At 28.8% G+C, this 27703-nt stretch overlaps 4 protein-coding genes across 4 annotated transcripts; all 4 read right to left on the bottom strand.

The window, feature by feature from the left end:
* Positions 1 to 446: 446 nt before the first annotated feature.
* On the bottom strand, positions 447 to 1409 carry LOC125839452 (2-hydroxyisoflavanone dehydratase-like). The gene has a single exon (XM_049518425.1). It carries the CDS (start codon positions 1407 to 1409, stop codon positions 447 to 449), a length of 963 nt encoding a protein of 320 aa, XP_049374382.1.
* A 2365-nt stretch (positions 1410 to 3774) lies between these two features.
* On the bottom strand, positions 3775 to 4749 carry LOC125839563 (2-hydroxyisoflavanone dehydratase-like). The gene has a single exon (XM_049518552.1). The coding sequence runs from the start codon at positions 4747 to 4749 to the stop codon at positions 3775 to 3777; it is 975 nt and encodes a 324-aa protein (XP_049374509.1).
* Positions 4750 to 9691: 4942 nt separating this feature from the next.
* LOC125839450 (2-hydroxyisoflavanone dehydratase-like) lies at positions 9692 to 10796 on the bottom strand (the record flags this gene model as incomplete). Its single annotated transcript, XM_049518424.1, has 1 exon — positions 9692 to 10796. A coding segment is annotated over one exon (966 nt), but the record flags the coding sequence as incomplete, so codon positions are not given.
* An 8731-nt stretch (positions 10797 to 19527) lies between these two features.
* Positions 19528 to 20514, bottom strand: LOC125839513 (2-hydroxyisoflavanone dehydratase-like). Its single transcript, XM_049518497.1, has one exon. It carries the CDS (start codon positions 20512 to 20514, stop codon positions 19528 to 19530), a length of 987 nt encoding a protein of 328 aa, XP_049374454.1.
* Positions 20515 to 27703: the final 7189 nt, after the last annotated feature.

The raw sequence follows: 27703 nt of genomic DNA, 5'->3' as shown, positions 1-27703 counted from the left end.
TAAGTATTATTTTATACAACACATGATTTAATAATTGAAACCATTTAAAGATATTCGTCAAATCAAGTTAGGTACGTAGTTGATTTGTCGTTTTTGTTTGTCGATCCTCACTACTTTTATCGACCAAATAAATGATTCAAAATAATATATCGATAAAGCCAAATATTTCAGTAATATAAGAGTCAAATACTTTAATGTGTAGTGTGACACGAAATTTAAATAGAGGAACTTTCACATATAGCCATTTAAAAATAGTCTAATTACTCTTTATAGCTATAGTTTGATAATTATAATTCGTAGCTACATGTCATAGGGAGGAAACAATTTGTAAATGCACTCAATAGAAACAAGATAATTCAAGAGAATTTCGAAGCAACAGTAAGGATTATTACTTATTTGTAGTACGAGCTATAGCTCTAACATAGCATGACCAAATATGCTATCACTTATGTTGAAATGAAAGAAGCAAAACGCTTAATCAAATCTCGAGATTTCTCAATTTCAAAATCAGCCAACTGAAAGCAATGACCTACATCTTCAATTTCAATGAACTCTAAATCCCCTTTCCAACCACTATTCTTCACGCCCTCAACAAATCGAATCCCAATTTCTCTTGGAATATACTCATCTTTCTCCGCGTTACACATCAATAATCTTGAACAACCTAGCCCAGACACACAAGGAGCCTTCTCAACAAATGGATTAATCATCGAGCTATTAATATCAGCTTCTGATATAGGTACAATAGCCTTCCAAATCTTATACGAAAACACTTGCTCAATATTCTCAATTGGCATCAACAAGTAAGGAAAAGCAAGAATCGAACCATAAATATTGACATTTTCATTAATACCACCTTCTATTCCCGCTCTCATAGCCATATAGTAAACTATATTACCACCAGCACTGTCTCCAACTATAAACAATTTATCAAAATCACCATAGTTTGTTAACCATAGGTCTTTGTTGCTCGAAGTTTCATCATCAACATGTGACACGATCCATTGAAGTGCAGTCCAACAATCTTCATAAATCGTTAGTACGTCATGCTCTGGGGCTAGCCTGTACTCTATCGAAATTGCAATTGTGTTTGACTCTGAAGCTAATATGTTGAGGTAACGATGATGGACATCCGAGAAAGTGGACCCCACGACAAATCCACCACCATGGTAATACACTAAGATGGGAAATTTTTGAGTAATATTGGTGGTGTTTTTAGGAAGGTAGAGTCTAGCAGAAACATATGGTGAAATTGTGACATCTTTAGAGGAGACACTAGTTTCTGGATCATCAAGTGATGGTGGTACGAAGGAAAAGCCTATGCTAGCACTTATATCATCAAAACGTTCAACTTGACCGTCTTTATAGATTCGAAAGAATGGATAAACATCAGCCACCAAATCATTCATGTGATGAAGCCATATATGTATGGAGAAATTATGTAGACTTTTAAAATATGGAATTAATTTGAAGAAATGGAGTATTACATGCAAGGTGGATGGTTAATTAAGAAGTTGATTTGGATGTAGACATTGGAATCATAGTGCATGTTTATATAATGGAAGTTGGTTGTCTTGTTTTATTTGTTTAAGTGATGGTTAAAGAACCGGTTGAACCAATAATCAAGATTCGACTTTAACCGTCCAAGACTTAATGATTATAAATAAGAAGAAACAATAATATTTTATTTATAAATAGTGCGAGTACAATTTGTTTATCCTTTAGTTCGTAATTTAACTGTGATTCATATTTCTCGACCATAGGAGGCTAAATTTTGATCTTTTTTTTGAATATTTCATAAATTTATGGAATTTTTGAGATGTTTCTTAAGGGAATATAATATCTTATATATAGGCATAAACTAAGGTTTAAGATAGAATAGCCTCCAAATTTCTTAACTGAAATCAAATACGTCTGGTAGAGTTCCACTAATTATCATTTGAGAAAGTTACTTTATTCTTTGAAAAAAATTAGAATCAAGAAAAAGAGTGTCTGAATGAGCAGACGAAAAGTCCAATGATACTAAAAATGCTAATTTCTAGAAGCCATGATGCATACCCCAATACAAGTCTATGTTTGTGGCCACGAGAGGTTTTTATATTATTCATCTTTTAAGCCATTTGAGCAAGTTGCTATTCCAACATTCTTTACTCATTTCAGCTGAAGAAGAGTCACCAGAATAAGAAAATATGTATCACAAAATGAAATAAGACAAAATAACCATAGGTGTGCAAATGAAGATGTATAATTGAATTTCTACACCTATACATGCTCTAACACCTAAGTATACATATATGTATGTACAGAAATATTTTCGGAAAAATTACTTAACTAATTATTTTTTAATAAATAATTACTAATTTTAGTGATATTTTAGATTTATTATTATTTATAGAATTACAGAGCATTATTATGATAAATCTGCTTGATGTATTAAAAGTGATTATGCTTGTAATATAAATGTATTATAAATGTTCTAAAGTATATCATGCTTATTTGGCAATAAATTGACACTATATTATAAGTTTATTAAAATGTTTGATAAATGTATTATCTATCAATAAAACTTGTATTATATGTGTTTTATAAACGGTTCTTTGTAGTATGTGTTAAAATCGTATCATAAATATATTACGAGTGTCCAAGTATAAAAAAAACAAAATATTATTTCCTTAATATAACATTATCATTTTTCTTAATATAATAACAAGTTCCTATTATTTTCTGGTGATTTGGGCTTGAATTATTTAGTGGGCTAAACTTAATGAACTCTCTTTACTTTCTTCTGGTGATTTGTCTTTTCTGTCAAAAGTCTTTTTTAAATTTATTTTTTTAAAGTTTGACGTTACTCATAGCTTAACTATCATTTTCGTGGCAACATCACTATTTAAAAGTGAAAGATTTTTTAAACAATATTTTCCTCAAATAATTTTTAAGAATTATTAACTATATAGTACTTTTATATAATTAAAAATTTTATTCGAAAAAAATTAATCTAGAATAATGGCATGAAAATTAGTGGATCTTTTTAGCTTATCCTTATTTCTTGTTCCCAAATATAGAAATTGATAAATAGGGTTGGCTAATAAGATCTGGGGCTATATCTGTACACCAGTACTAGAGTCTGGGTTATTATCCCTTTCTGAAAAGGCTTCGTCTTTATCGGGGCTAGGTTGTTCGAGGATTTTGGTGTGTGTGGAAAGGAAGGATGATATTATTCCTTTAGAAATTGGGGTTCGATTTGTATTTTTTTTTTTTCCTTCAAATCAACTTTTTAGATTTTCGCAATTGCTTTTTTGTCTTGAATTGAAAAATAAATCATGTTTTGTTTGTGGCAATAAGAAGACAACTTTGCAGCTTCGAAATGTTTTTAAAATCATTTGGGCATTTTCATGAAAATTTAATTCATAAAGCTCTCCTGATTTAGAATCAAGGCAAATTCTAATCTTAAATCCAAGTGTATATATATATATATAGAACTTTTGGATGGAATTTATGAACTCTAGTGTTATAGAAAATTCAATCAAGTCGCAGATACCTTAGCAAAATAGAATATGACAAATGAGGAATTGAATATTTTAACACATGCTCATCTTCCATCGATGACCATCAGACCTTATAGACTCGATCTCATACAAACAAAGTTCATGTAAACTTCCATTCAATTCGTGGGGAGAGAGATCATAACCAGAAAATACATTTTATAAATAAATCCACCAAACAATTACTCTGAAAAAACAACACACAAAGTTAGTTATTTCATTGTTACCTGCACTAGCGATGGATGAAATCAGCATAACACTTCATCATACGTTTAGCTTCATCATATTCAGGTTGATGCATCTGAAACGAATGTCCACCATCAACTTCAAGATACACCACTTCTCCTTCCCATCCACTCTCCTTCACACCTTCAACAAATCGAACCCCAATCTCTAAAGGAATTATATCATCTTTTTTTCCCATACACACCAAAATCCTTGAACAACCTAGCTCCGATAGAGACTGAGCCTTTTCAGAAAGTGGGTTAATTAATGGACTATCAATTGGGGATAATAGCCCAGACTCTAATGGTACTGGACAAATATAACCCCAAATCTTATTAGCCAAACCTTCTTCATCAATTTCAACATTTGGGAACAAAAAATAAGGATAAGCAAAAATCGATCCAGTAATTTTCATATCATTATTCAAGTTTTCTTTGCCAGCCCTCATAGTCATGTGGTACACTAAATTGCCACCAGCACTGTCTCCGGCTATAAACACTTTACTAAAATCACAAAAATTCGTTAACCATGAGTCTTTATTGTACGAATTTTCATTAGCATGTGAAGCGACCCATTGAAGTGCAGTCCAACAATCTTCGTAAATTGTAGGCACATCGACTTCTGGGGCTAACCGGTACTCTACAGAAACAGCAACGACGTTTAATTCAGAAGCTAAAGAGTTGACGTAAGCATGGATCTGGTTGAAGAAGGCGGATTGTAAGACAAGTCCGCCCCCGTGGTAATATACTAACACGGGGATTTTTTGGGAATTGGGAATGTTCTCCGGGAGGTAGAGTCTAGCAGAGACGTGGGGTGAGATAGTGACGTCTCTGGAGAATACGCCGCTTGATGGGATTTGTGGCGATGGTGGAACGTAGAAGGAACCGTGCACCTCGTAGAAACGCTCAACACGGCCATTTTTGTAGAGTCGATAGTAGTCTTTCACTTCATTAACCACTTGATCATTATTATCGGAGTCCATGGTAGAGAGAAATTTTGTAAAATATGAGAGTGGTGTTATGGTATATTTGATTATTCTCAATAGATATTTTGAAGATCGAATATAGATCCAGTCTTACTGTCATTAACCAGATTTAATTTTTTTTAAAGATATTATAAAATGAATGAATAAATAAATAATATTTTCTGATCTCTAACAGTTGGCTGAGGATATGGCTACACATTAATTTTCAACGCTTTCTATCCAACAGTTGGTTAGGGAATCTTTTGGGCAACGTTAAGATTTTGGATGAAAAATAAACAATGATAGATGTTGAAAGTAGTTTATGAGAGCTTTGGAAACGTGGAAAAAATAAAGAGGAGCCCAAGATGGGGCTTATTTATTTTACGGAAAAGGGTTAAAAATACTCTTAAACTATACGAAATAAATTATTTATAGTATCTTTTATTATATTTTGGGATAAAAAATAACTTGTCATTATTTCAAGAGACCACAAATACCCTCAAGAGTTAAACTATCTAAAATTTTAGCGACGTGGAAAGTCACATAAGACTAATCCCTCCACCTAAGCGTTGCTAACTAAAATTCACTACAAAAGAACTAGACCTTTAGCGGCGACAAAAGTCGCCACAAAATTCCAAAATATTCCACTAAAGGTTTTGACTGATTTTCTTCATTGTTTTTAAAAAATCACAAATGATATCGACCAAGGAGGAGTTTGGAGATGCTATATATTTTATTTTTATGTCATATGTAAATGCATAAAATGTACAATGATGTATATTCTGGGCTTTTGTTACGGCTTTTGTCGCCAGTAAAGGTCTAGTCCTACATAGCTTGCCACATCACTAAAAATTTGGGGTGTTAACTCTTGAGGGTATTTATTGTGTCTCTTAAGTAACGGCAAGGGAATTTTTTTTTATCCCAAAGAGTATAAATAGTCTATTTCACATAGTCGAAGGAAAATTTTTGAGCAACTTTCACATACAGTAAACATAAAAATCATATTTGTATATTATAGCTATAGTTTGCATAATTGCGCTCCATAACAAATTTTATGTTTGCTATGGAGCTTTTGATTTGTATAATTCGCTAGATACATCCAATTTTATACAAATTGTTCAGTTTTGTATAAATTCATTTATACATTGTAATTTGTATAATAAGATCTATATTTGTATAATTATAAGTGTATAGGACGAAAATATATGTATTTGTATACACGCTTTTCTCTCGCTTTATACAAACACAAATGCATTTTATACATTTGTATAACGAATGGGTAATTGTATACCGAAAATGACCAATTGTATACCGAATCAAATGGCAAAAAAATGAGATGTTTGTTGCGAATTACAAATAAAATAAACTATAACTATAACATTTAATTTGAATTAATAATTTGCTATTTCATACAATTTTCCCTAATTTTAATCCTTTTCCATTTATTTTAATTTGAAAATTTTCAGTGAAACCCTTTTTACACCCTCTTAATAGGAGCAAAAGTACAATTCGACTTTCACCATAAAATTACATTATATTATATATATACAGTGGCGGAGCCAGGATGTTCGCTAAGGGGGTTCGAAGTATAAAGTAATAAATACGTGAGATGGGAAAGAAAAATATTAATCTTAACTCGCTAAATTTAACTTGTCTTGTTATGCCGCGTTTAGGTTCTTCTTACTTTTTACCCTGCTCCATTGAGTTTTTTTTTTTTCAAATTCTTGTGCTATTTTTTTCTTTAAGTTTTGTCATGTTTTATTTTATTTTGATTTTTTTTATTAAAAAAATTCTGAATTAGTGCCCTTTCAATCATATGTTACTATAAAAATCACCAAGATTTTTTAAAGGGGTAAAAATTGACATATTTAGAAAATAAATAAATGGCATCATCTTTTTTTAGTTCAATTAATTCAATTTACTAGGTTAGTCATTTGTCAAAAAACAAATGATCAATAAATCAAATAAGATTAGTTTAATTTTCATCACCTTAGAATAAAGTTGAAAACAATACAATGAAATTAAAGAAAGAAAATTAAATTAAATAGATTTTGTTTAAAAAACTATTCACAATTTTAATATTTCTTCGTTCGGTTAAATTTAATTTACTTTATTATATATTAATATTTTTTTCTAACTCAATTTAAAATTTAATAAAAATTTATCGTTTCTTCAACTTAGTACACATAAAGAGAACTATGTAGAAACAAAATGAAAAATATAAATAAGAAGAATCTAAAAGAAAAATATACAAAGAATGTGGCTAATAAATTTAAACAAAGACAAATTGAAAAAAAAAAATAGCATAAAAAGGAAATAATGAAAGATAAAAAGGATAAAACTTCACATTGAACCAATGAGGCCTTTTCATTGATTTGGGAATCTGGGCCCAAAACTTCTCAGCCCTTTTAAAGCATAAAAAAAAGATGAAAAACACTAATGCGCCTGATGAGATTCGAACTCAGCCCTTCTAGGTGGAACTTGAACCCCTTGACAATTACAATATCCTTCTCTTTAGTGTTGAGGGGGTTCATTTTAATTAATATACCCATAAAATCAGAATTTGACCTTACATATATAGTGTAATTTTTCCGCGAGGGGGTTCGGATCCCTCGATTCCACGTAGCTCCGCCCCTATATATATATATATAACATTTGAATATCCTTAAACACAATAGAAAGTAGTAGCTTAGTGGTCAAAGTTATAATATTACTTTGTACCACACTACTGTCATAGAAAAGCCTTTGATGCATAACTTCCACAACTTTGTCATAGAAAAGCCTTTGCTACATAACTTTCGTCAGTGGCGAAGTTAGAATTTTCAGTAAGAGAGTTAAAAATTTGAAGAAATAGATATATGAAGTAGTCGAAGGGGATTTGACATCTACTATATATAACTTAAAAATATATTTTAATCATGTATAAATAATATAATTTTCCGTTAAAAGGGGTTCGGACGAACCCCCAACTATAAGGTGGCTCCGCCACTAACTTCCGCAACTCATTTAATATAAGGAGGAAATTCTTTGGGTTCACATGTATTATGTAAAGGGCGGAACTTTATGAGAGGCCAATACAAAACAAGCATCTTGGCTTATCAAGAAAATTTTCAAAGCTACGGAGTATGTGGAAGCTGCTGGTTACACAAAAGATCAATTCCAAAGATTGCACTATTTCTCTGTAAAAAAGATGTACCAATTGGTGCAAGGGGTGTTTCCAAAAGTAAGATGGAAGAAATTAGTTTGCAATACCCCTTATGCCTCGAAATGGTTGTTCATTATGATGTTGGTTGCTCATGGAAGGTTGTACACGAAGGATAAGATGATTCACTGGGGAATAAGGTGTTAATCCGGTATATATGCCCTTTGTGTAAATCAGAGAATGAGTCGATCTCACACCTTTTCTTTCAGTGCTCTGTTTCAGCATCAGTGTGGAACAAACTACTACAATGGCTAGGACAGAGACGACTAGCAAAAGCATGGGAAGAAGAACTTACATTGGCAGTGGGAATAGTGCTGCATCAACAAGTTATAGAACGGAAAAGGGCCAAAAATATCCATGCACTATTCGAAAAGGTTTTAAAATATCTATCATTCACCTATTGGGTTAAAAATACTCCTCAGTCAATCTTTTTAATCCAATATTACCCTTTAAATTAACAACCTTCTATTTTTTAATTAATACATTTAATAATTATTACATGACGTCTTTCTATCGGATAAAGTTAATTTCCAACCCACCAAACTTTCTCCTACCCACTTAATCCATGTTGACATTCCTTGACCCAAACCCAATTAAAAGATCCATCTAAAATAAAAAAAAAATTGAATCTCTTCTCCCCTGAACCTAATTTCTATGTGGCAACTTTTCCTTTATCTCTTAATTCTTCATCATAAGCTTCTCTTTTCTTGATTCTATGGTTTATCGATTAGGTTTGTCAATGTGGTTGTTTAAAGATTTAATCTTTTTTGTTTCATGAACATACATTTCTTTGTTGGTGCTTGTTAATCTGATGAAATTCGTGTTAATTGTTTGTTATCGATGAATTTATTTACATGGGTCATTGTTAATTTCTGCTCTAAATAAGCTTAAATCTGAGCATCTTCTTTGTCGCCGAAAGCCGAAAACTTGATTGAATCCTTCATCGTGAGCTTCTGTTTAACTGATTCTGTAGTTTATGGATTTAGATTGTTAATGTGGTTGTTCAAAATTTAATCTTTTTTGTTTCATGAACATACATTCCGTTGTTGGTGTTTGTTAATCTGTGAAATTCATGTTAATTGGTTTAGAAGGAGAAGAAATGATATCTTTTTTATTTGTGATGGATTTTTTAATTGGGTCTGGGTCAAGAAATGTCAATATGGGTCGGGTGGGTAGGAGAAAATTTGGTAGATTGAAATTTAAGTTTATCCAATAGAAAGACACCACGGAATAATTATTAAATATAATAATTAAAAAATATAAGGTTGTTAATTTAAAGGGTAATATTGGACCAAAAGGGTTGATTGTGGGGTATTTTTAAACCTTTTCAAATAGTATAGGGATATTTTTGGCCCTTTTCCGTTTATAGAATGACCTTAACATGTTGCATCTATTATATGTGGCAAGAGAGGAACAAAATTGTTTTTCAAAGCAAAAGAAGAGAAATATCTTGTAATTTGATTTTTTTTTTCTTACTTTTAAAATAATAAATTCATAAATTTGATACCTTAGCAAAATAGAGTATTAGAGATGAGGAATTGAATATTTTCACACTTCCCATGAGACCTTACAAACATGATCTTACACAAACAGAATTATATTCCTTCGGTATGAAAAAAACAAGAATTATTTAGAAATGATCCATTTAAGGTGCTAGGCTATTATTTTGTGTTATATTTCTGCGAGCCGTCATTGGCTGCAAAGTAGAAAATAATTCTTGTAAACTTCCATTCATTTTCGTGGGAAGTGACGATCATAGACAGAAAATAAATACGTTTTTTTATTAATAAAGCCAAACAATTCTTATGAAACAAAACAACACAAATTAATCTTAATACATAATACCAATACAATTACTCTGAAAAAAAGTAGTATGTTATTTCATTGTTACCACGCACTAGCGATGGATGAAATCAGCATAACACTTCATCATACGTTTAGCTTCATCACATTCAGGTTTATACATCTGAAAGGCATGTCCATCATCAAACTCAAGATACACCACTTCTCCATCCCATCCGCTCTCCTTCACACCTTCAACAAATCGAACCCCAATTCCTAAAGGAATTAAATCATCTTCTTTTCCCATACACACCAAAATCCTCGAACAACCTAGCCCCGATAAAGATGGGGCCTTTTTAGAAAGCGGATTAATTAATGGACTATCCCTTGGGGATAGTAGCCCACACTCTAATGGTGGACAAATATATCCCCAAACCTTATTAGCCAAACCCTCTTCATCAATTTCAACATTTGGGAAAAAAAAATAAGGATAAGCAAAAATCGATCCAGTAATTTTCAAATCATTATTCAAGTTTTCTTTGCCTGCCCTCATAGTCATGTGGTACACTAAATTGCCACCAGCACTATCTCCGGCTATAAACACTTTACCATAATCACAAAAATTTGTTAACCATGAGTCTTTATTGTACGAATTTTCATTAGCATGTGAAGCGACCCATTGAAGTGCAGTCCAACAATCTTCGTAAATTGTAGGCACATCTACTTCTGGGGCTAACCGGTAATCTACAGAAACCGCAACCATTTTCAACTCAGAAGCTAAAGAATTGACGTAATTGTGATGCAAATTGAAGAAGGCGGAGTCTATGACAAGTCCGCCCCCGTGGAAATATACTAACACGGGGATTTTTTGGGAATTAGGAATGTTCTCCGGAAGATAGAGTCTAACAGAGACGTGGGGTGAGATAGTAACGTCTTTAGAAAATACGCCATTTGATGGGTGTTGTGGTGATGGTGGAACGTAGAATAAGCCGTGCACGTCATAGAAACGCTCAACGCGGCCGCTTTTGTAGAGCCGGTAGAAGTTTTCCACTTCCTGAACTACTTGATCATTATCATCGGAGGCCGTGGTAGAGAGAAATTATGTGAATGGTACTGTTGTGGTATGTATATAGGATTATTCTCGATAGATATTTTGAAGATTGGTGGAAATGTAGATAGAAATCTAGATCATGTTCTTATTATTAACAAATAAATAAAGATATGGTGTTATCTCTAGAAATTTGTGGAGTTATTTTTACGCATCATTTTTCAACACTTGCCTTCCTTTTTTTTTTACTTTTACCTATGTTAGGTAGGCGTTTGACCATTTTTTATTTGTGAAAATAAAAAGTGATATTTCCTCTATCCTAATTTATATGATACTATTTTTTATTTTTTGAGAGTTAAACAATTTAATTTTAATTGAAAATTTGCGTGTGGAATCTTCAATTTTCTTGAAATGAAATTTGTATATTTGTAAATTACGTAAAAAGTACTATAAGTCACAATAATTAAAAAATATATGAAAAATTTACAGTCCAAGATAGACTTGTTTGAATTTCGAAATCCGAAAGGGAGTGATAGTTTTTTTATTTTTGAAGTAGAAAATAATGTTTTTAATTTGGAGTTGGGAAATATATATTCCAGGTACTTTGGTCCAGCGCACAGTTGCTTGTTGTATGCATACCTAATATGGGGACCAAGTTCTTTGGTGGTCAAGCATTCTTCGATCTTTAGATAAGGTGTCATTGGTTGGCTCGAGATTGATGATGAGGTTTAAGGTATAATAATTTCATAATAAAATGCAAAGTTATTTTATTTCGCGTTTAGTTGAAAGTATTGAGCAGTCTTAGAATTATTTATCCCACTATTTATGTCTTAGTAATGGAATAAGTTAAACCATATACATGGTGGAATAACTTATCTCGAGATAATTACCCAAAATAACTTGTTTCTAACCAAACGATCCCTTATTAATTATATTGGGTAAAAGAAGCAAAACGCTTGATCAAATTTTGTGATTTCTCAATTTCAGGACTAGCTGAAAGCAATGACCTTCACCTTCAACTTCAAATCCCCTTTCCAACCACTTTTCTTTACACCTTCAACGAATTGAATCCAAATTTCTTTTGGAATATAGTCATCATTCTCCGCAAAACATAGTAACATCCTAGAACAACCCAACTGAGACAAACAGGGAGCCTTCTCAGCAAGTGGATTAATCATTGAACTATGGAGCCCAACTTTTGATGGTGAGCTAATAATAATTCAATCCTTGTACGATACACCTTGTTCAATGTTCTCAAGTGGGATCAAAAAGTAAGGACACACCAGAATCAAACTATTAATATAATAGTCTTAGCCGCCCCCTCCGCTTGTACTTGTCCATGAGGTTATTTTATCTTTTAATAAAAAATTGCTACACACTCTATTTAGTGGTATAAATTTGATTAAAAAAATTAATCATATAAATAACGTTCGACTTGACCATCCTTATAGATCTATACAAAACCATCCATTTCAGCGACAACCTCAATATTGTTGTTGTTATTGGAATTGGCCATGGAATAGTTAGAGGATGGGATATTGTAAGAAAGTTAATTTAGGTATATCTAGAAATTTGGAAGGAAGTTTGATATATATATATACTAGATATGGGACCCCGTGCCAGCACGGGGCCCAATATATGTTACTGTTTCTGTTTCAATTTATATGGTACATATGAAATTTGAAGTTAATCAATTTTTTAGTATGTTTTTTATATATTTTAAGTTGCTAATTATTTTTATTTAGAGTATGTTTTATGTAAATATATTATAAATCACAATAATTAACAAGTTAATATAAAAAAACTTATAAAAAATTCATTGACTTTTGAAATTTCATTTGTATCACATAAATCAGGACAAAACGAGTAATATATATGAAAATTACATAAAACGTACTATAACTCACAATAATTAGCAACTTAAAATATCTATATATCTATATTTCTCCCAATTTATGTGGTATAGATGAACTTTTGAAAGTTAACAAAAACTTTTTATATGTTTTCAAATATTTTAAGCTATTAATTATTATGATTTATAATACTTTTTACATAAAAAATTTATTTATATAAAGTATAAAAGAAAAAATTTTAAAAATCGAAACATAAATGTCAGCACAAGTCCAATCTATGTTAATTTCTATGTTTTAATTATTGTAATACCAATTGAATTTGGAGAGCCAACTAAATTTTTTTTAAAGGATTTTTTTTTATAAATTTTAAGTTGTTAATTATTATAATTTATAATATTTTTATTTATTTTAAACCAATATATGTTTTTCTCTGTCTCAATTACATGAGACATATGGAATTTGGAGAGTCAACTAAAATTTAAAAATATGTTAAGTTGTTAATTATTATATCTTATAGTACTATTACGTGATTTTCAAATAAAATATGTAATTTTTTATTTCAATTTATGTGTCATTGATATAATTACATATATTAAGTAATAAAGAATTAATGTCTAAATTATGTGACACCTATGAATTTTGGAGTGTAAATCAAATTAGTTATGATTTTAAAAAAATAAAGCGGTTAATTATTACAATTTATAATACTTTTTATATATTTTTTAATTTATATATATATATATATATATATATATATATAATTATGATATTGATATTAGTATTATAATAAATTAAATTTTATTATTTTCAAATTTATGATCTCAATTGTCAGCTTATGCCACATTATAAAATGTTCCAAAGTAGATATCAGATTTTTACAAAAATGTCGAAGTCAGCTAAAGTAATAAAATAGCATCTAAGGGCATGAACCTATATATGTATATATAAAGTTGAATATAGACAATCTGATGTGGCATCTCTCTATGGCCAGTATTTCTATTCATCTTTTTTCTCCTTCTTTTGACATTTTATCTTTATTTTGTATTTTTTATTTGTATTTTAAGAAAAAAGAATTTATGTCATACCCGATTAATTATGTCCTTTATAACATCCATTACACTAATATAGATTTAAGTAAATGAAAATGGAAGATAAAAAGATAAAAACTATTCATTTTTCATAACTATTTATAATTATTTAGCCTATAAAATAAAATAAATAGCTGAGCATTTGTAACAAATAAGAACAAATTTCTTCACTTTGACTCTTCTTCTTCTGACGATGATGATGAATATATGGTATCAACTTCTGTCGCTAAGATGCCATCAAATTTCTAGGTCATGTGACTTTTTTAACACAAGAGAAAGAGAGAATATCTCATGATTCTTGTGAAGACATTGATGTAAAGAAAGAGATCATGTAACAAAAAGTTCTCTTCAAAATAAAAGACTTTTTGAAAAAATGTTTATTCCTCCTACAAGGAGAGAAAATTCATTGTGGTTGAGAAATTTATAAGAAGGTTGATTAGTGTTTCGAAGGGTAAGAAAAATTATTTGGAGAAAAAATCATTCTATTTATGGAATTCGTATCAAATTAGGAGGAGAACAAGCAAATATTTATTTTGTGATTTGAAAAGAGAGAAAATTAGATATTATTTCTTTCAACCTCATTATTCTTCTAATTTCTTTCTTCTTTTATTTTGTATCTTTAGTTAAAGTTTTTTTTCCTTATTTATCTTTAATTAAAGTTTATATATATTTTCTTAAAAAATAATTTAAAAAGATGATCATATTTAGTTCCTTTCCTCATCAATGTTATTAATCTCATAATTAGTGTTATTTATATTATTTTCTTAATTACTTTTTTTTTCTTTCTTTTAATTATTTATTTGAAGAAATTAGTTATTATAACTTTATAAGAATTACACATGTATTTTTACATAATTGATTTGTTATTTTTAAAATTTTTGGATCATTCTTCATCTTAAAGTTTCTATCTATATGTAATAATAAAGCTAAAATAGAAAATGTGGGGTGACACCTTCTTAGCAATAGATACTTATTTATTCTTATCAATGTTTCTGAGATTTTTTGTTATTTTTTCCTTAAAATAATTGTTGCCTCGATTTTTAGTTTTAGTTTTATTTTTTTAGCATTTTCTAATTTTAAAAGACTGAAAAATTTATATTGAAAATTTACAAAATATAAAAAATGATTTATTTAACTCCTATCATCATCAATATTATTATTAATTTCTTTTACTTCTTTTCTTAATCTTCATTTCATCATTAATGTAATTTATATCATTTTCTTTTATATATATATATATATATATATTATTTTATTTTTATTTTATTTTGTGACATTTCTTAGAAGTAAGGATTACTATTTATTTAATTTCTAAAAAATTTGAATTCTTTTGTCATACTAAATACAACATGTTTTATTATAATTACATTCAATATATTAATCAATATGTTGTACGAATGAAAAGAAAATTATCATTTCACAAAAATAAAGGTTAAAATATAATTTATTATGATTAAGGAAAGATAAAATTATTATTCCAATATCCATAACCATATTTAATACATTAAAAATTAATTGAAAAGTTGTAAATGGAAAAGGAATCACCAATTAAGGAACCATTATTTTTAAATTTTTGGATCATTTCTTCTTCTAAAAGTTTCTATCCATATGTAACAATAAAGTTAAAATAAAAAATGTAGTGACGCCATTCTTAGTAATAGATACTTATTTATTTTTATCAATTTTTTCTGATAATTTTGGTTATATTTTTCTTTAAAATAATTATTGCGTCGATTTTTATTTTTATTTTTACATTTATTTTTAATTTTAAAAGATTGGAAATTTTATGTTAAAAATTTAAATAATAGAAAAAATTATTTATTTAACTTTTATCATCATCAATACTACGAATTTATTTGACGTTTTTTCTTAATCTTCATCTCATCATTAATGTTATTTATATAATTTTCTTAAATCACTTATTTTTTCTTTTTTAACTCTTTTATATATATAAGTTGGATATGTAAATGACAATGTGACATTTCTTAGAAGCTAAGATTACTATTTATCTAATTTCTCAAATTTTTGAGTACAATATGTTTTATTATAATTACATTCAATATAGTAAACAATATGTTCTAGGAATTCATTTAAATATATAAAAGTTGGATATGTAAATGATGATGTGACATTTCTTAGAAGCTAAGATTACTATTTATCTAATTTCTCCAATTTTTGAGTTCTTTTGTCATACTAAATACAATATGTTTTATTATAATTACACTCAATATAGTAAACAATATGCTCTAGGAATTAAAACGAAATTATCATTTCAGAAAAATAAATGTTAAATTATAATTTTATTATGATTAAGGAAAGATAAAGATATTATTGCAATATCCCATAACCACATTTAATACATTAGAAATTAATTGGATATAACTGTAAATGGAAAATGAATCACCATTTAAGGAAAATAAATGTTTGCAATACCATAATAATTAAGGAGAGAATAAGATATTATTTAATATCCTAATTCGGAACTTTTAATCTACTACTCAATTAAAAAGAAAATGCATTTAATAACATTAAAAAGTTATTAGTTTAATATTTTTTCTCATTGTACTAATTCAATTCAATCAAAGTTAATTTTGAAGATAAAATAACAGCTTCATTTTAATTGTTATCAATATATTTCAAAAAATTATCGTGAAAAGGCTTTTCTTGCACCTTATTTTAATTTTCATATACTATTATTATTTTTTCTGTCATTTTTCAATGATTTTTTATTTCGATTTAAAATTTAATGTTTATTCTTAAAACTCTGATGGTACAAATTAAAGTGGAGTAGAATATAATAAATGATGATTCTTCTACTAAATAAGAAGATATAACGAAATTGAAAGAGTGAAGTTTTTTTTTTTTAAATGGATAGGAAATTCTATTAAGGTATCATTACGTCATTATACAATATATTTTTAATATAAATTTCATTTGCTAATGCATTTGTTTAGTACTCCCTCTGTCCCTAATTACTTGTTCACTTTTTCTTTTATAGTTGTCTCTAATTACTTGTCCATTTTAACAAATCAAGAAAGAACATTTTTTTTTACCTATTATACCCTCAATTAAATGACTAATTACTTTGAAAAATTGCAGAACTTTTCATCTACTTAATAATTAATAGGGGTAAAATGATAAACTCATTATGTCATTAATTGATTTCTTAATAAATGTGTCAATTTAAAAGTGGACAAGTAATTAGGGACAGAGGGAGTATTACAATGTTATTTGACATTACGAGATATTTCTTAGACATTTAAGGAGAATGGTACACCGAAATATATATTATATATTAAAGGATCAACTTCATGCAATGGAAGAATTTGTTATTAGCAAATATATTTTAACTTATTTGATAAAAAATATATTCTTCCTCATTTAATAGATGTAAAATTTGTGAAGCTTTATTTTTTTCACAATCTTCATATTATTAAAACAAATAATAATATTACGATTAAACAACAGAGTAAATATAAAATTAATCAAAAATAATTAATTTTAATGATCGCGCGAAGTGCGGCCAAGTTCTCTAATTTAAAACAAAAAAGTAAAATTTAAATGGGTCTACTATAGAATTCCTAGAAATCCAACTTGAAAAATTATGTTAAAAATGGAAAATAAAAAGTGAAATAAATTTAATTGAGAGTTATCCTTCGTCTGTCCCATTTTATGTGACACTTTTTATTTCTCGAGAATCAAATAGTTTAAGTTTGACCATAAATTTGCGTATGATATCTTCAATTTTTTTAAAATGAAATTTATATATCTGTAAACTACGTAAAAATCAAAATATTATAATTCAAAATATTTTAAAGATCTATGAAAAATTTAAGATCATAGATAAACTAAAGAGAGTAAAAGGGGAAAATGGAAAGTAGGAAAAAAGAAAAAAAACAAATATATAGAGAGAGAAACTGAGGAAAAAAAGTCAGAAAAGTAATTATTCATGTGAGTTATTGTATATGTAGAAAGACACGTGTACAATTAATGAGCCACAATTAATTTTATAGTACAATTTAAAAATGCTTTGTGTACAATTTGGTAGTGCCGTGTTCGTCCTCTAAAGTCTCACTTCTAATAAGGAGTAAAATGAAGCGGGTCCACATATGGTACAACTTGTATGACTTTTGGAACCATTCCTTATTGCTTTTCGTACAACTCTTTAATTTAATGAAGTGGGTCCACATATGGTACAACTTGTATTAGTTTTGGAACTATTCCTTATTGCTTTTGGTACAACTCTTTTATGCTGTGTTGGTACACCCTAAGTGTCATTGGTACAACTCTTTTATGTTGTGTTGGTACACCCTAAGTGTCATTTCTAAATAAGAGTAATAATGGGATTCGTTGTCTTTTTTCTCAGTAATTGATTTACATAGGCGGATCAACGATATTAAGAGGATGTGTGCACTATTATAAACAAACACTACTTTTAATAGTTTAGTTTGAATAATCATTTGAATCCTCAACAACTTCTAGAAATTAGACATCAAAAGAAATGTCAGAGAAAGGAGAAAAAAGTAATTGCTCGTAAATTTAAAATAAATGATACGTAAAAATTATATACATTATTTGTTGCCAACGCACTCCTGAAAGTATAACTTTTCAAAATAGGTTTGAATTATACACATTATTAAAGTAAGGAAGTTTTTCCAATATCAAAGTAAAATCGTAAAAAAGATTCACATTTTTTTTGTTTCTCAACCAAATAAATTAGATAAATTCTTCTTTTCATTTTTCTTTAAGAAATTGAAACTATTATAGAGATGCTTTTATTTATTTTTTTAAATATAAAGGATAGTACTGTGTATATATATATACTGATCATCTGGCTGCCTGGTCATCACGTGCATGAGGTAGTATATGGTCAAAATATTGATTAGTCATATGTAGTCAAATGAGGGAACTACATAAAGACCAAAATATATTTTACTTGTTCGCTTACAAATTAAAGTTGGTGGCAAAAGGAATGCATTTGCCTTCCATGTTTGATGAACATAGTGTGGTATCACATAAATTGGAACAAAAAAAGTATTAATCGGGAGATATAGTAACGGATATCATTGAAGAAAGTGTTGGCAGATAATTTTTCCGTCAATATCAATAGGTAGTGGTGAATCCAATGTTTTTATTAAGATTTAGAGGACGCAAAAAATAAAAATACAATATTTAGGATTTAAATTTGAAATCTCAAGATCAATTATGAATTCTTAAACCACTGAGTGAATCTCTAGTGTTTTATTAAGGAGATTCAAGATTTATCTATCTATCTATCTTTTTATCTATCTATCTCTCTCTCTATATATAGAAAGAAAAATGATTACCTTATATATACAGTATAATTTTTATAGAAAAAATTTAAGCGGAGAACGTGGAAGGAGGCAGTGTACGTCGTTAGAAATGCTCAATACGACCGGTTTTGAAGTACAAGCTTTCAATTATTGTTCATTTGTGTATTTTTTGTAAGGCCAATTTGAAAAGAAAACAAATTGTCTCAAACTCCATCATTTTAGTCAAATAAAATTAGGATTTTTGTAAAATAATGAAATACCAAAAAAAATTACACTCTCCTATATTTTATGTCTTTCAAATATTAGTTTCGAATATGTAAACAACTGATTAAATTATATTAAATATTATGCTTTTTTTTTTATGATATACTCATTTTTGCATAGCTTTTACTCATACTTTCTAACTTTAAAACAATCAACGGAATCTCATCATGATAAAAATAAATATAAAGAGAACTAATGAAGCAACAAGTTGGATATTGCTATAGTAGTGTACCATATCTAATGTAGCACTATTAATTTAAATCACTTAAAGTTGGATGAAAGCAGCAAACCGCTTGATCAATTCTTGAGATTTCTCACTTTCAGGATTAGCTAGTTGAAAGCAATGACCTTCACCTTCAACTTCAATCAACTCCAAATCCCCTTTCCAACCACTTTTCTTTACACCTTTAACAAATCGAATCCCAATTTCTTTTGAAATAAATTCATCTTTCTCCGTAAAACACAACAACATCCTAGAACAACCCAACTGAGACAAACTAGGAGCATTCTCAGCAAGTGGATTAATCAATGGACTATGAAGCCCAGCTTCTGATGGTGAGCTAATGATAATCCAATTCTTGTACGATGCACTTTCTTCAATATTCTCAATTGGAACCACAAAGTAAGGACAAACAAAAATTGAACCATTAATAGTTACCTTTTCATTAATACCACCTTCTCTTCCTGCTCTCATTGTCATATGATAAACTATATTCCCACCAGCACTATCTCCAATTATAGACAATCTACTAAAATCTCCGTAGTTTTTAATCCACAGGTCTTCGTTACCACTAGTGAATTTTTTTTCACTAGCATGTGACGCGACCCATTGAAGTGCAGTCCAAGAATCTTCATATATTGTGGTCACGTCATGTTCAGGGGCTAAACGATACTCTACTGAAATCGCGATTGAATTGGATTCAGAAACCAAGACATTGAGATAATTATGGTACGACTTAAAAAAAGCGGATCCAAGAGCTAGTGCACCACCATGGTAATACACTATAATGGGAAGTTTTTGGGTAGAATTGGTTGTGTTTTTTGGAAGGTAAAGTCTAGCAGAAACATGTGGTGAAATTATAACATCTTTAGAGGAGACATTATTTTGTGGATCATCAAGTGATGGAGGCACGTAAGTTGATAAGTTACTTTTTTGATAAATATATCGTTCGACTCGACCATCCTTATAAATTCTATAGAAACCATCCATTTCAGCGACAACCTCATTGTTGTTATCATTGGAATTGGCCATGGAATGTATAATTAGATGATGGGGTATTTATTGTAAGAAAGTTGATTTGGGTATAGAAATTTGGAAGACAAGTTTGATTTATATAATGGGATTTACATAGCAGCATCAAGAATATTAAGAGGATGTGTGCAAATGAAAAAGCACTACTTTGGATATTAAGAGGATGTGTGCATATGAAAAAACATGACTTTTCAAAAGAAGTTTAAATTATACTCTATCCATTCCTTTTAAATTGTCAAAAATTAATTTAACTAATTTTCAAAAGTTAAATTAGATTACATTAATTTGATGTTTTAAATAAAAAAAATTAGATATTCAAAAATTATACGAAAACTACTATAAATTGTAACTTTTTACATACCAATATGATGAAAAAACACATCATAAAATATTAGTTAAAGTTCTTATCGTTTGAATTTAAAAAAAGAAATTATAACAATTAAAAGTTGACGGAGAGAGTATACATAATTAAAGTAAGGAATTTTTCCAATATCAAAGTAAAATCGGTAAAAAAAGATTCACATTTTTTTGTTTCTCAACTAAATAAATTAGATGAATTCTTCTTTAAGAAAATTGAAACTATTAATACAGATACTTTTAATTTTTGTAAAATAAAAAGGATAGTACTGTATATACCGCTCATCTGGCTGTCTGGTCATCACGTGCATGAGATAGTATATGGTCAAAATATTGATTAGTCATTAGTAGCCATAAAGACCAAAATATATTTTACTTCTTGGCATACAAATAAAAGTTGGTGGCAAAAGGAATGCATTTGTCTTCCATGTTTGATAATCATAGCCATCATGCGGAGGCGGAGCCGGGATTTAATATTTGTGGGTTCTAAATTTTAAAAGAAAATAACATATTAGTCTAATATAACAATCGTCAAAATTACAACCATTATATATATAAATATATATATATATGTAGACACGTAATTTTTGACCGAATTTAAGGTATTAAATCATTTTTAGTACATAAATATTGCTTTTATATATAAATTAAATATTTTATTTTTCATCGTATTTTAGTAAGTTTATTTTAAAAGATTGAAAAACTACAAAAAATATATGTTTTCCTTTAATTTAAATTTTAATAAATAAGCTAGTATTTCTTAATTATATTTTTAGACTAGCTATTTGACTTTTCTCATATTTTATTAATTCAAAATAATTAATTAATATTTTTATTATTATGGTTTATATATATATATATATATATATATATTTAATTTAATAAATATAATAACCTAAACTACCCACAACCTAAACTACCCACACTACCTCACTACCCCACTACACCTACCCTCACCCCACATACTCCTCCACTACCCCACTCTTCCCCCCACTTCCAACATTACAACAATACACGACACACACACATACGACTACTACATATAAAACAACACAGCAATGGAAACGAAAAGAGGAGGAAAACAAAAAATTTCAGCCTCCTAAACACAAACAACACACAAAAAAAAAACCGTACAAAAAAGAAGAAGAAGAAAGAATACACTATACATTCATACCAAAAGACACTCGTACGTATAGAAAAAAAATCAAAACATCTAAACGTCTTTTAATTCCTTCCAACCCCACACTTAGAGGTTGAGTTCGAGGTTTGCTTTCGTGGTTTCGAGTTCGTGGCTCCTTATTAGGGTTGTTTCCTTTTCGTGAATTGAATTTTCGCAAGAGGTACCATTTAATCTTCATTGTATAATTTGATTTCATTATTATACAAGATGTGATTCTAATATCATGAAGTTGCTCAAATTTATGTGTGTTTAATTTTAGCATTATAATATTGAAACTTGTTTGAACTTTTATGTCATTAAATTTAGAAATAAAATTGTATAACTTGTGATTATTTGTTTTGGTGCTGGTGCCTTATTAATTTTGATGAATTATATGTTGAGTTCTATTCAAATAAGTGATAAGTTATTTTTGTGCAATAATATGGGTGTTGCTTTTATCTTTTGAGTACTAACTTAGTTTTTTTTTTTTATATAAATAAATATATAAAATAAAAACTAATAAGAAAATTTCAACAGTAAGTAATAACTATTGTGCACATGCTTATGATGAAATAATGTCATTATTATTACTAATATTATTATTATTATTATTTTGGTCGGTGGTAGTTCGGCATCATTTGATTCGCGCTTAAAATTGGCAGACTAATTTTTGTAGGCAAATTTAGATACGCTAAAAATGGTTTCAATTGAGAATGTGGTTACACATCTTCTTTGAAACACTTAAAAGAAATTCAAGGATGCAGTGGCGCACCTTGATCGAATTGTTTAATAATTAATTTTTAGTAGTTTAAATCAAAAGGTGTAAATTGAGATTATTAGGTGTGAGGTACTCGAGAGAAAGAAGACAATTATGTCTCTAAATGTCAAGACCAAGAATGCGGTTACGCATCTAGGTTCAGACTAATAAAAATTCAACAAATAAAAAAAAAAAGCAAATCATGGCCTAAAATAATGTATCCAAAATAATAATAATAATAATAATAATAATAATAATAATAATAATAATTTAACATAAGTATAAGTCAATAAAAGCGACTGTGCTAGAACCACGGGACTCGAGGGGTGCCTAATACCTTCCCCTCGGTCAACAGAATTCCTTACCTGAATTTCTGGTTCACAGACCAAAATAAAGAGTCATTTCCTATTGATTAGGGATTCAAAAGGTGACTTGGAACACCATAATTCAATCCCAAGTGGCGACTCTGAAAATTAAAATAATCCCTATTCAATACTGTCACATAAATAGAAAAAACCCTTCCACCGCCGTGTGCGATAAAGGGGTGTGACAATATATATATAACCACAAACATATAAGCATATCATTAAAATTTCACTCGACAAGTTGTTATGTTTTGAAAAAAAAAAAATGATGCATCATTTGGTACACTTTCAAATACTTCATTTATTAATATGAAGATTTGAGTTATTTATTTCAAAGTTCTAAAATATTATTTGGTAAAAGATAGATAATTGTTATATTTTAGTATAAATTTTGAAGATTTTTTTCTATAATCTCAATATCATTTTAAGTAAAATTAAAATTATTAAATTCACCATTAATATTTTTGGGACCTAAATGGAAGGTTTTACTTGCTTCACCCTTGAGTCGCCCTTGCCTTGAAAGTTAAAGTTCCGAGAAGCAAACAATAACTTAATTAATATGATCAATTATTAATACGTGGAACAGTCTAAAAAACAAAGATTAAAAATAAGATCTTTGAATAAATTGTTATACAATGTAAAGACAAATTAAAAAAGAGAAAAGGTAGAGCCGAGGAGGACCTGAGAAGAGTAAATAGTACTTACCGGGGCAGAGGTCTGCACTTTGACAACAAGCAGTAGCAATGAAGTCGATAGTAAATATTAGAACCCTAACTTTAAAAAAAATTAAATTTTGGGTTTAACATTTTATTGAATGCTTCAAAAGAAATCAATATAGTGAGATGTTGTTTTAGAGTATGATACAATATTTTGGTTACTTGCAATTTTCTTTGAGATTAATAGTTAGATGTTGTTTTGGAGTATGACACTACTTTTTTATTATTTTTAATTATCAATTTTCTGTTTTATTATTTGGAAAAGAATTTATAAAAATCTATATAGGAAAAATTGAATTAAAGGAGAGTAGAAGATAGACACAAAACACATTTGGGGCTCGAACCCCATCCAAATAATCAGTGTTGTGCGCGCTTACCACTGCGCCATCCACCTTACTGTGATGTGGGTTCGGACGCAAAATTTAAATATATTTGTACATAGTTTTTAGTACGTATGTAGGATCTACGTAAAAGTCGGTGGGTTCGTCCAAACCCCCATTTAACACTGTAGCTCCGCTCCTGCCATCATGTAGTCGAACTAGAGACCGACCCACGTGTAAATTGGGATGCACCTGCATCCGTTAACTGTAAAAAAAAATGGATTAATATCTATCTAGATTTGTTTTGTTTTTTCTTCAAGAAAGACGATAAGGGTGGTTATAGGCAAAATGGGAAGGTAATATTTGCAGTTCAAGGGTTGAGTGCAGCTATAGCTAATGGAGTGTCTGCATTACTGACAATGCCACTCGACACTATGAAAACAAGATTACAAGTATTATATGATGATTGTTGTTGTAGTAGTTCATTCAGTAGACGATAATTTCATAAAATACATAATGAATATTTCGATTTTGCTGAGGCATTCAGAAATCTGGGAATAACGAGGTTAGTTATGAATGATACAAAAGTGAAGAAATCGTCGTTGGTAAAAATATTTCATTCATCAACTTAATTTCAGCTATTGCGACAGAATTGACTATTGATGCATTAAGAAAAAATTTTGAGATCCGATACATGGTATAAGGCAATTCTTCTCCATTGATTATTAGGAATGATATGGGAGTAAGGTTGTACGTCGAGATAAAGAAACATGAGGTTGGATACCTTACTTGGAAATCAGATACATTACGTTGTTTCTACATCTGGAGAAATTATGTGTGTCGAAGGTTCAGGAAAAATACTAAAACTCCTGATATGGATATGTAAGTCATGATACATTAGTAGTAAATGAAGAGTGTGTATAATAATTTCGTGAGTTATGATGTGATTATTATTTTGTATCTAATTGTATATGATACATGTAACAAAGAGATTAACAATTGAGTTGTATCAGATACATTTATATAACAAACGTATTTATATGACTGATTTGTATAAAATGTATCAGGTTAATATTGTGTATCTGGTAGATAATATTAATAATATATCAATTAAGAGGTATAAAGTACTTGTAGTAATCAAGAAAAAATGTGGATGATACATCTTTTTCAACTTTATGTGCCAATGGTTTATCTCATAAATAATTTGTGACATGTTGTGTTTAAAAAAATTAAATTTGAATGTATCACATTCTAATAAAGAGTTTATGTGTATATGATACATAAGTGTTTACTATATATATACATTGTTGTGACTCATATCTATTGTATCATATACATTATGTCATAACTAATGAGTTCTTTATAATGATATTTGAATCAAAAGAGTTATGAATCTGATATTTATCTTTATGACATCTAATTATATAATGTGAATGTTTTAAGTATCAGATGATGTGTTGTGTATCAAGATCACTATAATTAAAACACAAATTATAAGAATTTACATGATATAATTAAGAACAAATATATTCAAATTCAGACATAATATGAAACAATTTTTAGAGTAACATTCTAAAACTTAAATAAGATTGTCTTTAACAAAAAAAAAAGAAACAAAACATCAAAGGGTGTCTATTCATTAATACATAATTACTATTCGACATTAACCAAACATCTTGTTGCGGTGGAGTAAAGAGACCCTTGAGCTTTGGAGAATCATTTTTATCGCTAAAATAGCGTGACTTAGCCTTTTCAGTACCATATCTCCATAATAATGCTTCATATCTTGTGCGAAGATAATCAGCTCGAAAACCATTTGATGGGATGTTGATTTCGTTACTAAGGAACTCAGCAAAAGCAACTACAAAAAGTAAATCATCATGGGAAACATGTCAAGTTAATCATATGATACATAATTGTAACTACAAAGTATCTTAATGTTTAGTTGATACATAATGATAAAATAGAGTAACTAATGCTCAATACAAATTGATGATCTATAAAATCTGACAGATATTTATATTTAATACTAAATGCCCACTAGTTGAACATGATACAAAAATTGTCCAACACTTAAACATGATACAAACAATGGATTACAGTTAAATTAGTAACTTGCAATGTATCATATGTGTGTATTTGATACATTTTAGTAAATTTTGTGTATCTGATACACACTCTAATAGTGCAAGTTTTGAATGATACAACAATGAACATTATATTTATATCAATAACTTCACATAATTACAACAACTCCACACATGATACAAAAATGTCCGCTACTATTGAACATTATTTGTGTATCAATAATTTCAGAAAATTACAACAACTCCTCAAATAATGAATAAAATTAGTATAATTTACCTAAATTCCATAGTGTAAGACCCTAATCATATCTTATCAATTAATTTGATACACGGTGCTTTATCTATAGAATAATAGGATTTATGTATCAAGTGTATTTATTGAGTAATGTGTACATGCACATAATCTTCTAATTTAAATAAGTCTGAACAAAAATTAAACACTACAGATACATAACAACAATTGATATATGGTAGATTATACAATTTGAACACGGTATATTGAGAATGCTGAAATTGTAATGTATCATAGTAGTGAAAAGAAAGCATTATACATTAATCTAAGAAAATAAAAATTACTAGATACATTAAAAATCTGAATCCATATTTATCAAAAAAAGATGAATAAGAAAAAATCGAAAAAAACCCAACAATCTGATCTGCTTCTCCTTCTTCTTCTCAACATATCGATAATGTATCAAATTGTTGCTGCATTTGTGGTAGTCTATTGAATGCACAATAAAAACCTTGCCAATACATTGTCAGAGCAAGTCTACCAGCACCGACATTTTGGAAGAGGACGAGATGGACCCCAAGTTGAGTAACCCCAATACTAAATGAAGGGGCCTGTCCCATATGTATTAGGAAAAATATCTGGAAAAAAATGGAAGAAAACAACAATGGAGAAGACAAAACCCTACCTATTCACATGTTTGAAATTGATTGACTTGAGAGAGAGAATCCTTTTGAAAATCAAATTTATTTGAATATTGTAACTGCTAAGAATGTGGAGTGAATTTAGGGAGAGAAAAGAGGACTGAAAAGGGGAGTAGTAAACGTGGGTTTTGGCTAATGGATCTTATGTATCTAAAAGTTTTAAGAATTGGGAGAAATAAGGGCTTTATGAAACATTTCAAAAAGATAGGGAAAAATGGAGAATAAGGTAAGTAAAGTTGTGTATATAAGTAATTTATCCTAAATTTAAAGGCTTTATTCAAGTCTTTTTTATACAACTATTGTCTTGCATTTTAATTTTAATATATACATACATATTTACATATATACTAAACTTACTTTAAAATACTTAATTTAAAAATTGAAATTTCAAGTTTAAATTACTTGAAAATATTTAAAATACAAATTTGAACTTTAATGTTTGAAATTTGAAAGTTTAAATTTGAAATTTGAAATTTTAAAACTTTAAGCATTTTT

The sequence above is a fragment of the Solanum verrucosum genome, unplaced genomic scaffold (assembly GCF_900185275.1).
Source record: "Solanum verrucosum unplaced genomic scaffold, falcon-dt-bn FXZP01000306.1, whole genome shotgun sequence".
Lineage (NCBI taxonomy): Eukaryota > Viridiplantae > Streptophyta > Magnoliopsida > Solanales > Solanaceae > Solanum > Solanum verrucosum.
Note: the sequence above shows the minus strand (reverse complement) of the source record. Positions and strands in the feature narration are given on the sequence as shown.

Excerpts from the sequence above, each read along its gene's own strand:
- LOC125839452 (XM_049518425.1), bottom strand. The coding sequence starts at position 1,409 with ATGAATGATTTGGTGGCTGATGTTTATCCATTCTTTCGAATCTATAAA.
- LOC125839563 (XM_049518552.1), bottom strand. The coding sequence starts at position 4,749 with ATGGACTCCGATAATAATGATCAAGTGGTTAATGAAGTGAAAGACTAC.
- LOC125839513 (XM_049518497.1), bottom strand. The coding sequence starts at position 20,514 with ATGGCCAATTCCAATGATAACAACAATGAGGTTGTCGCTGAAATGGAT.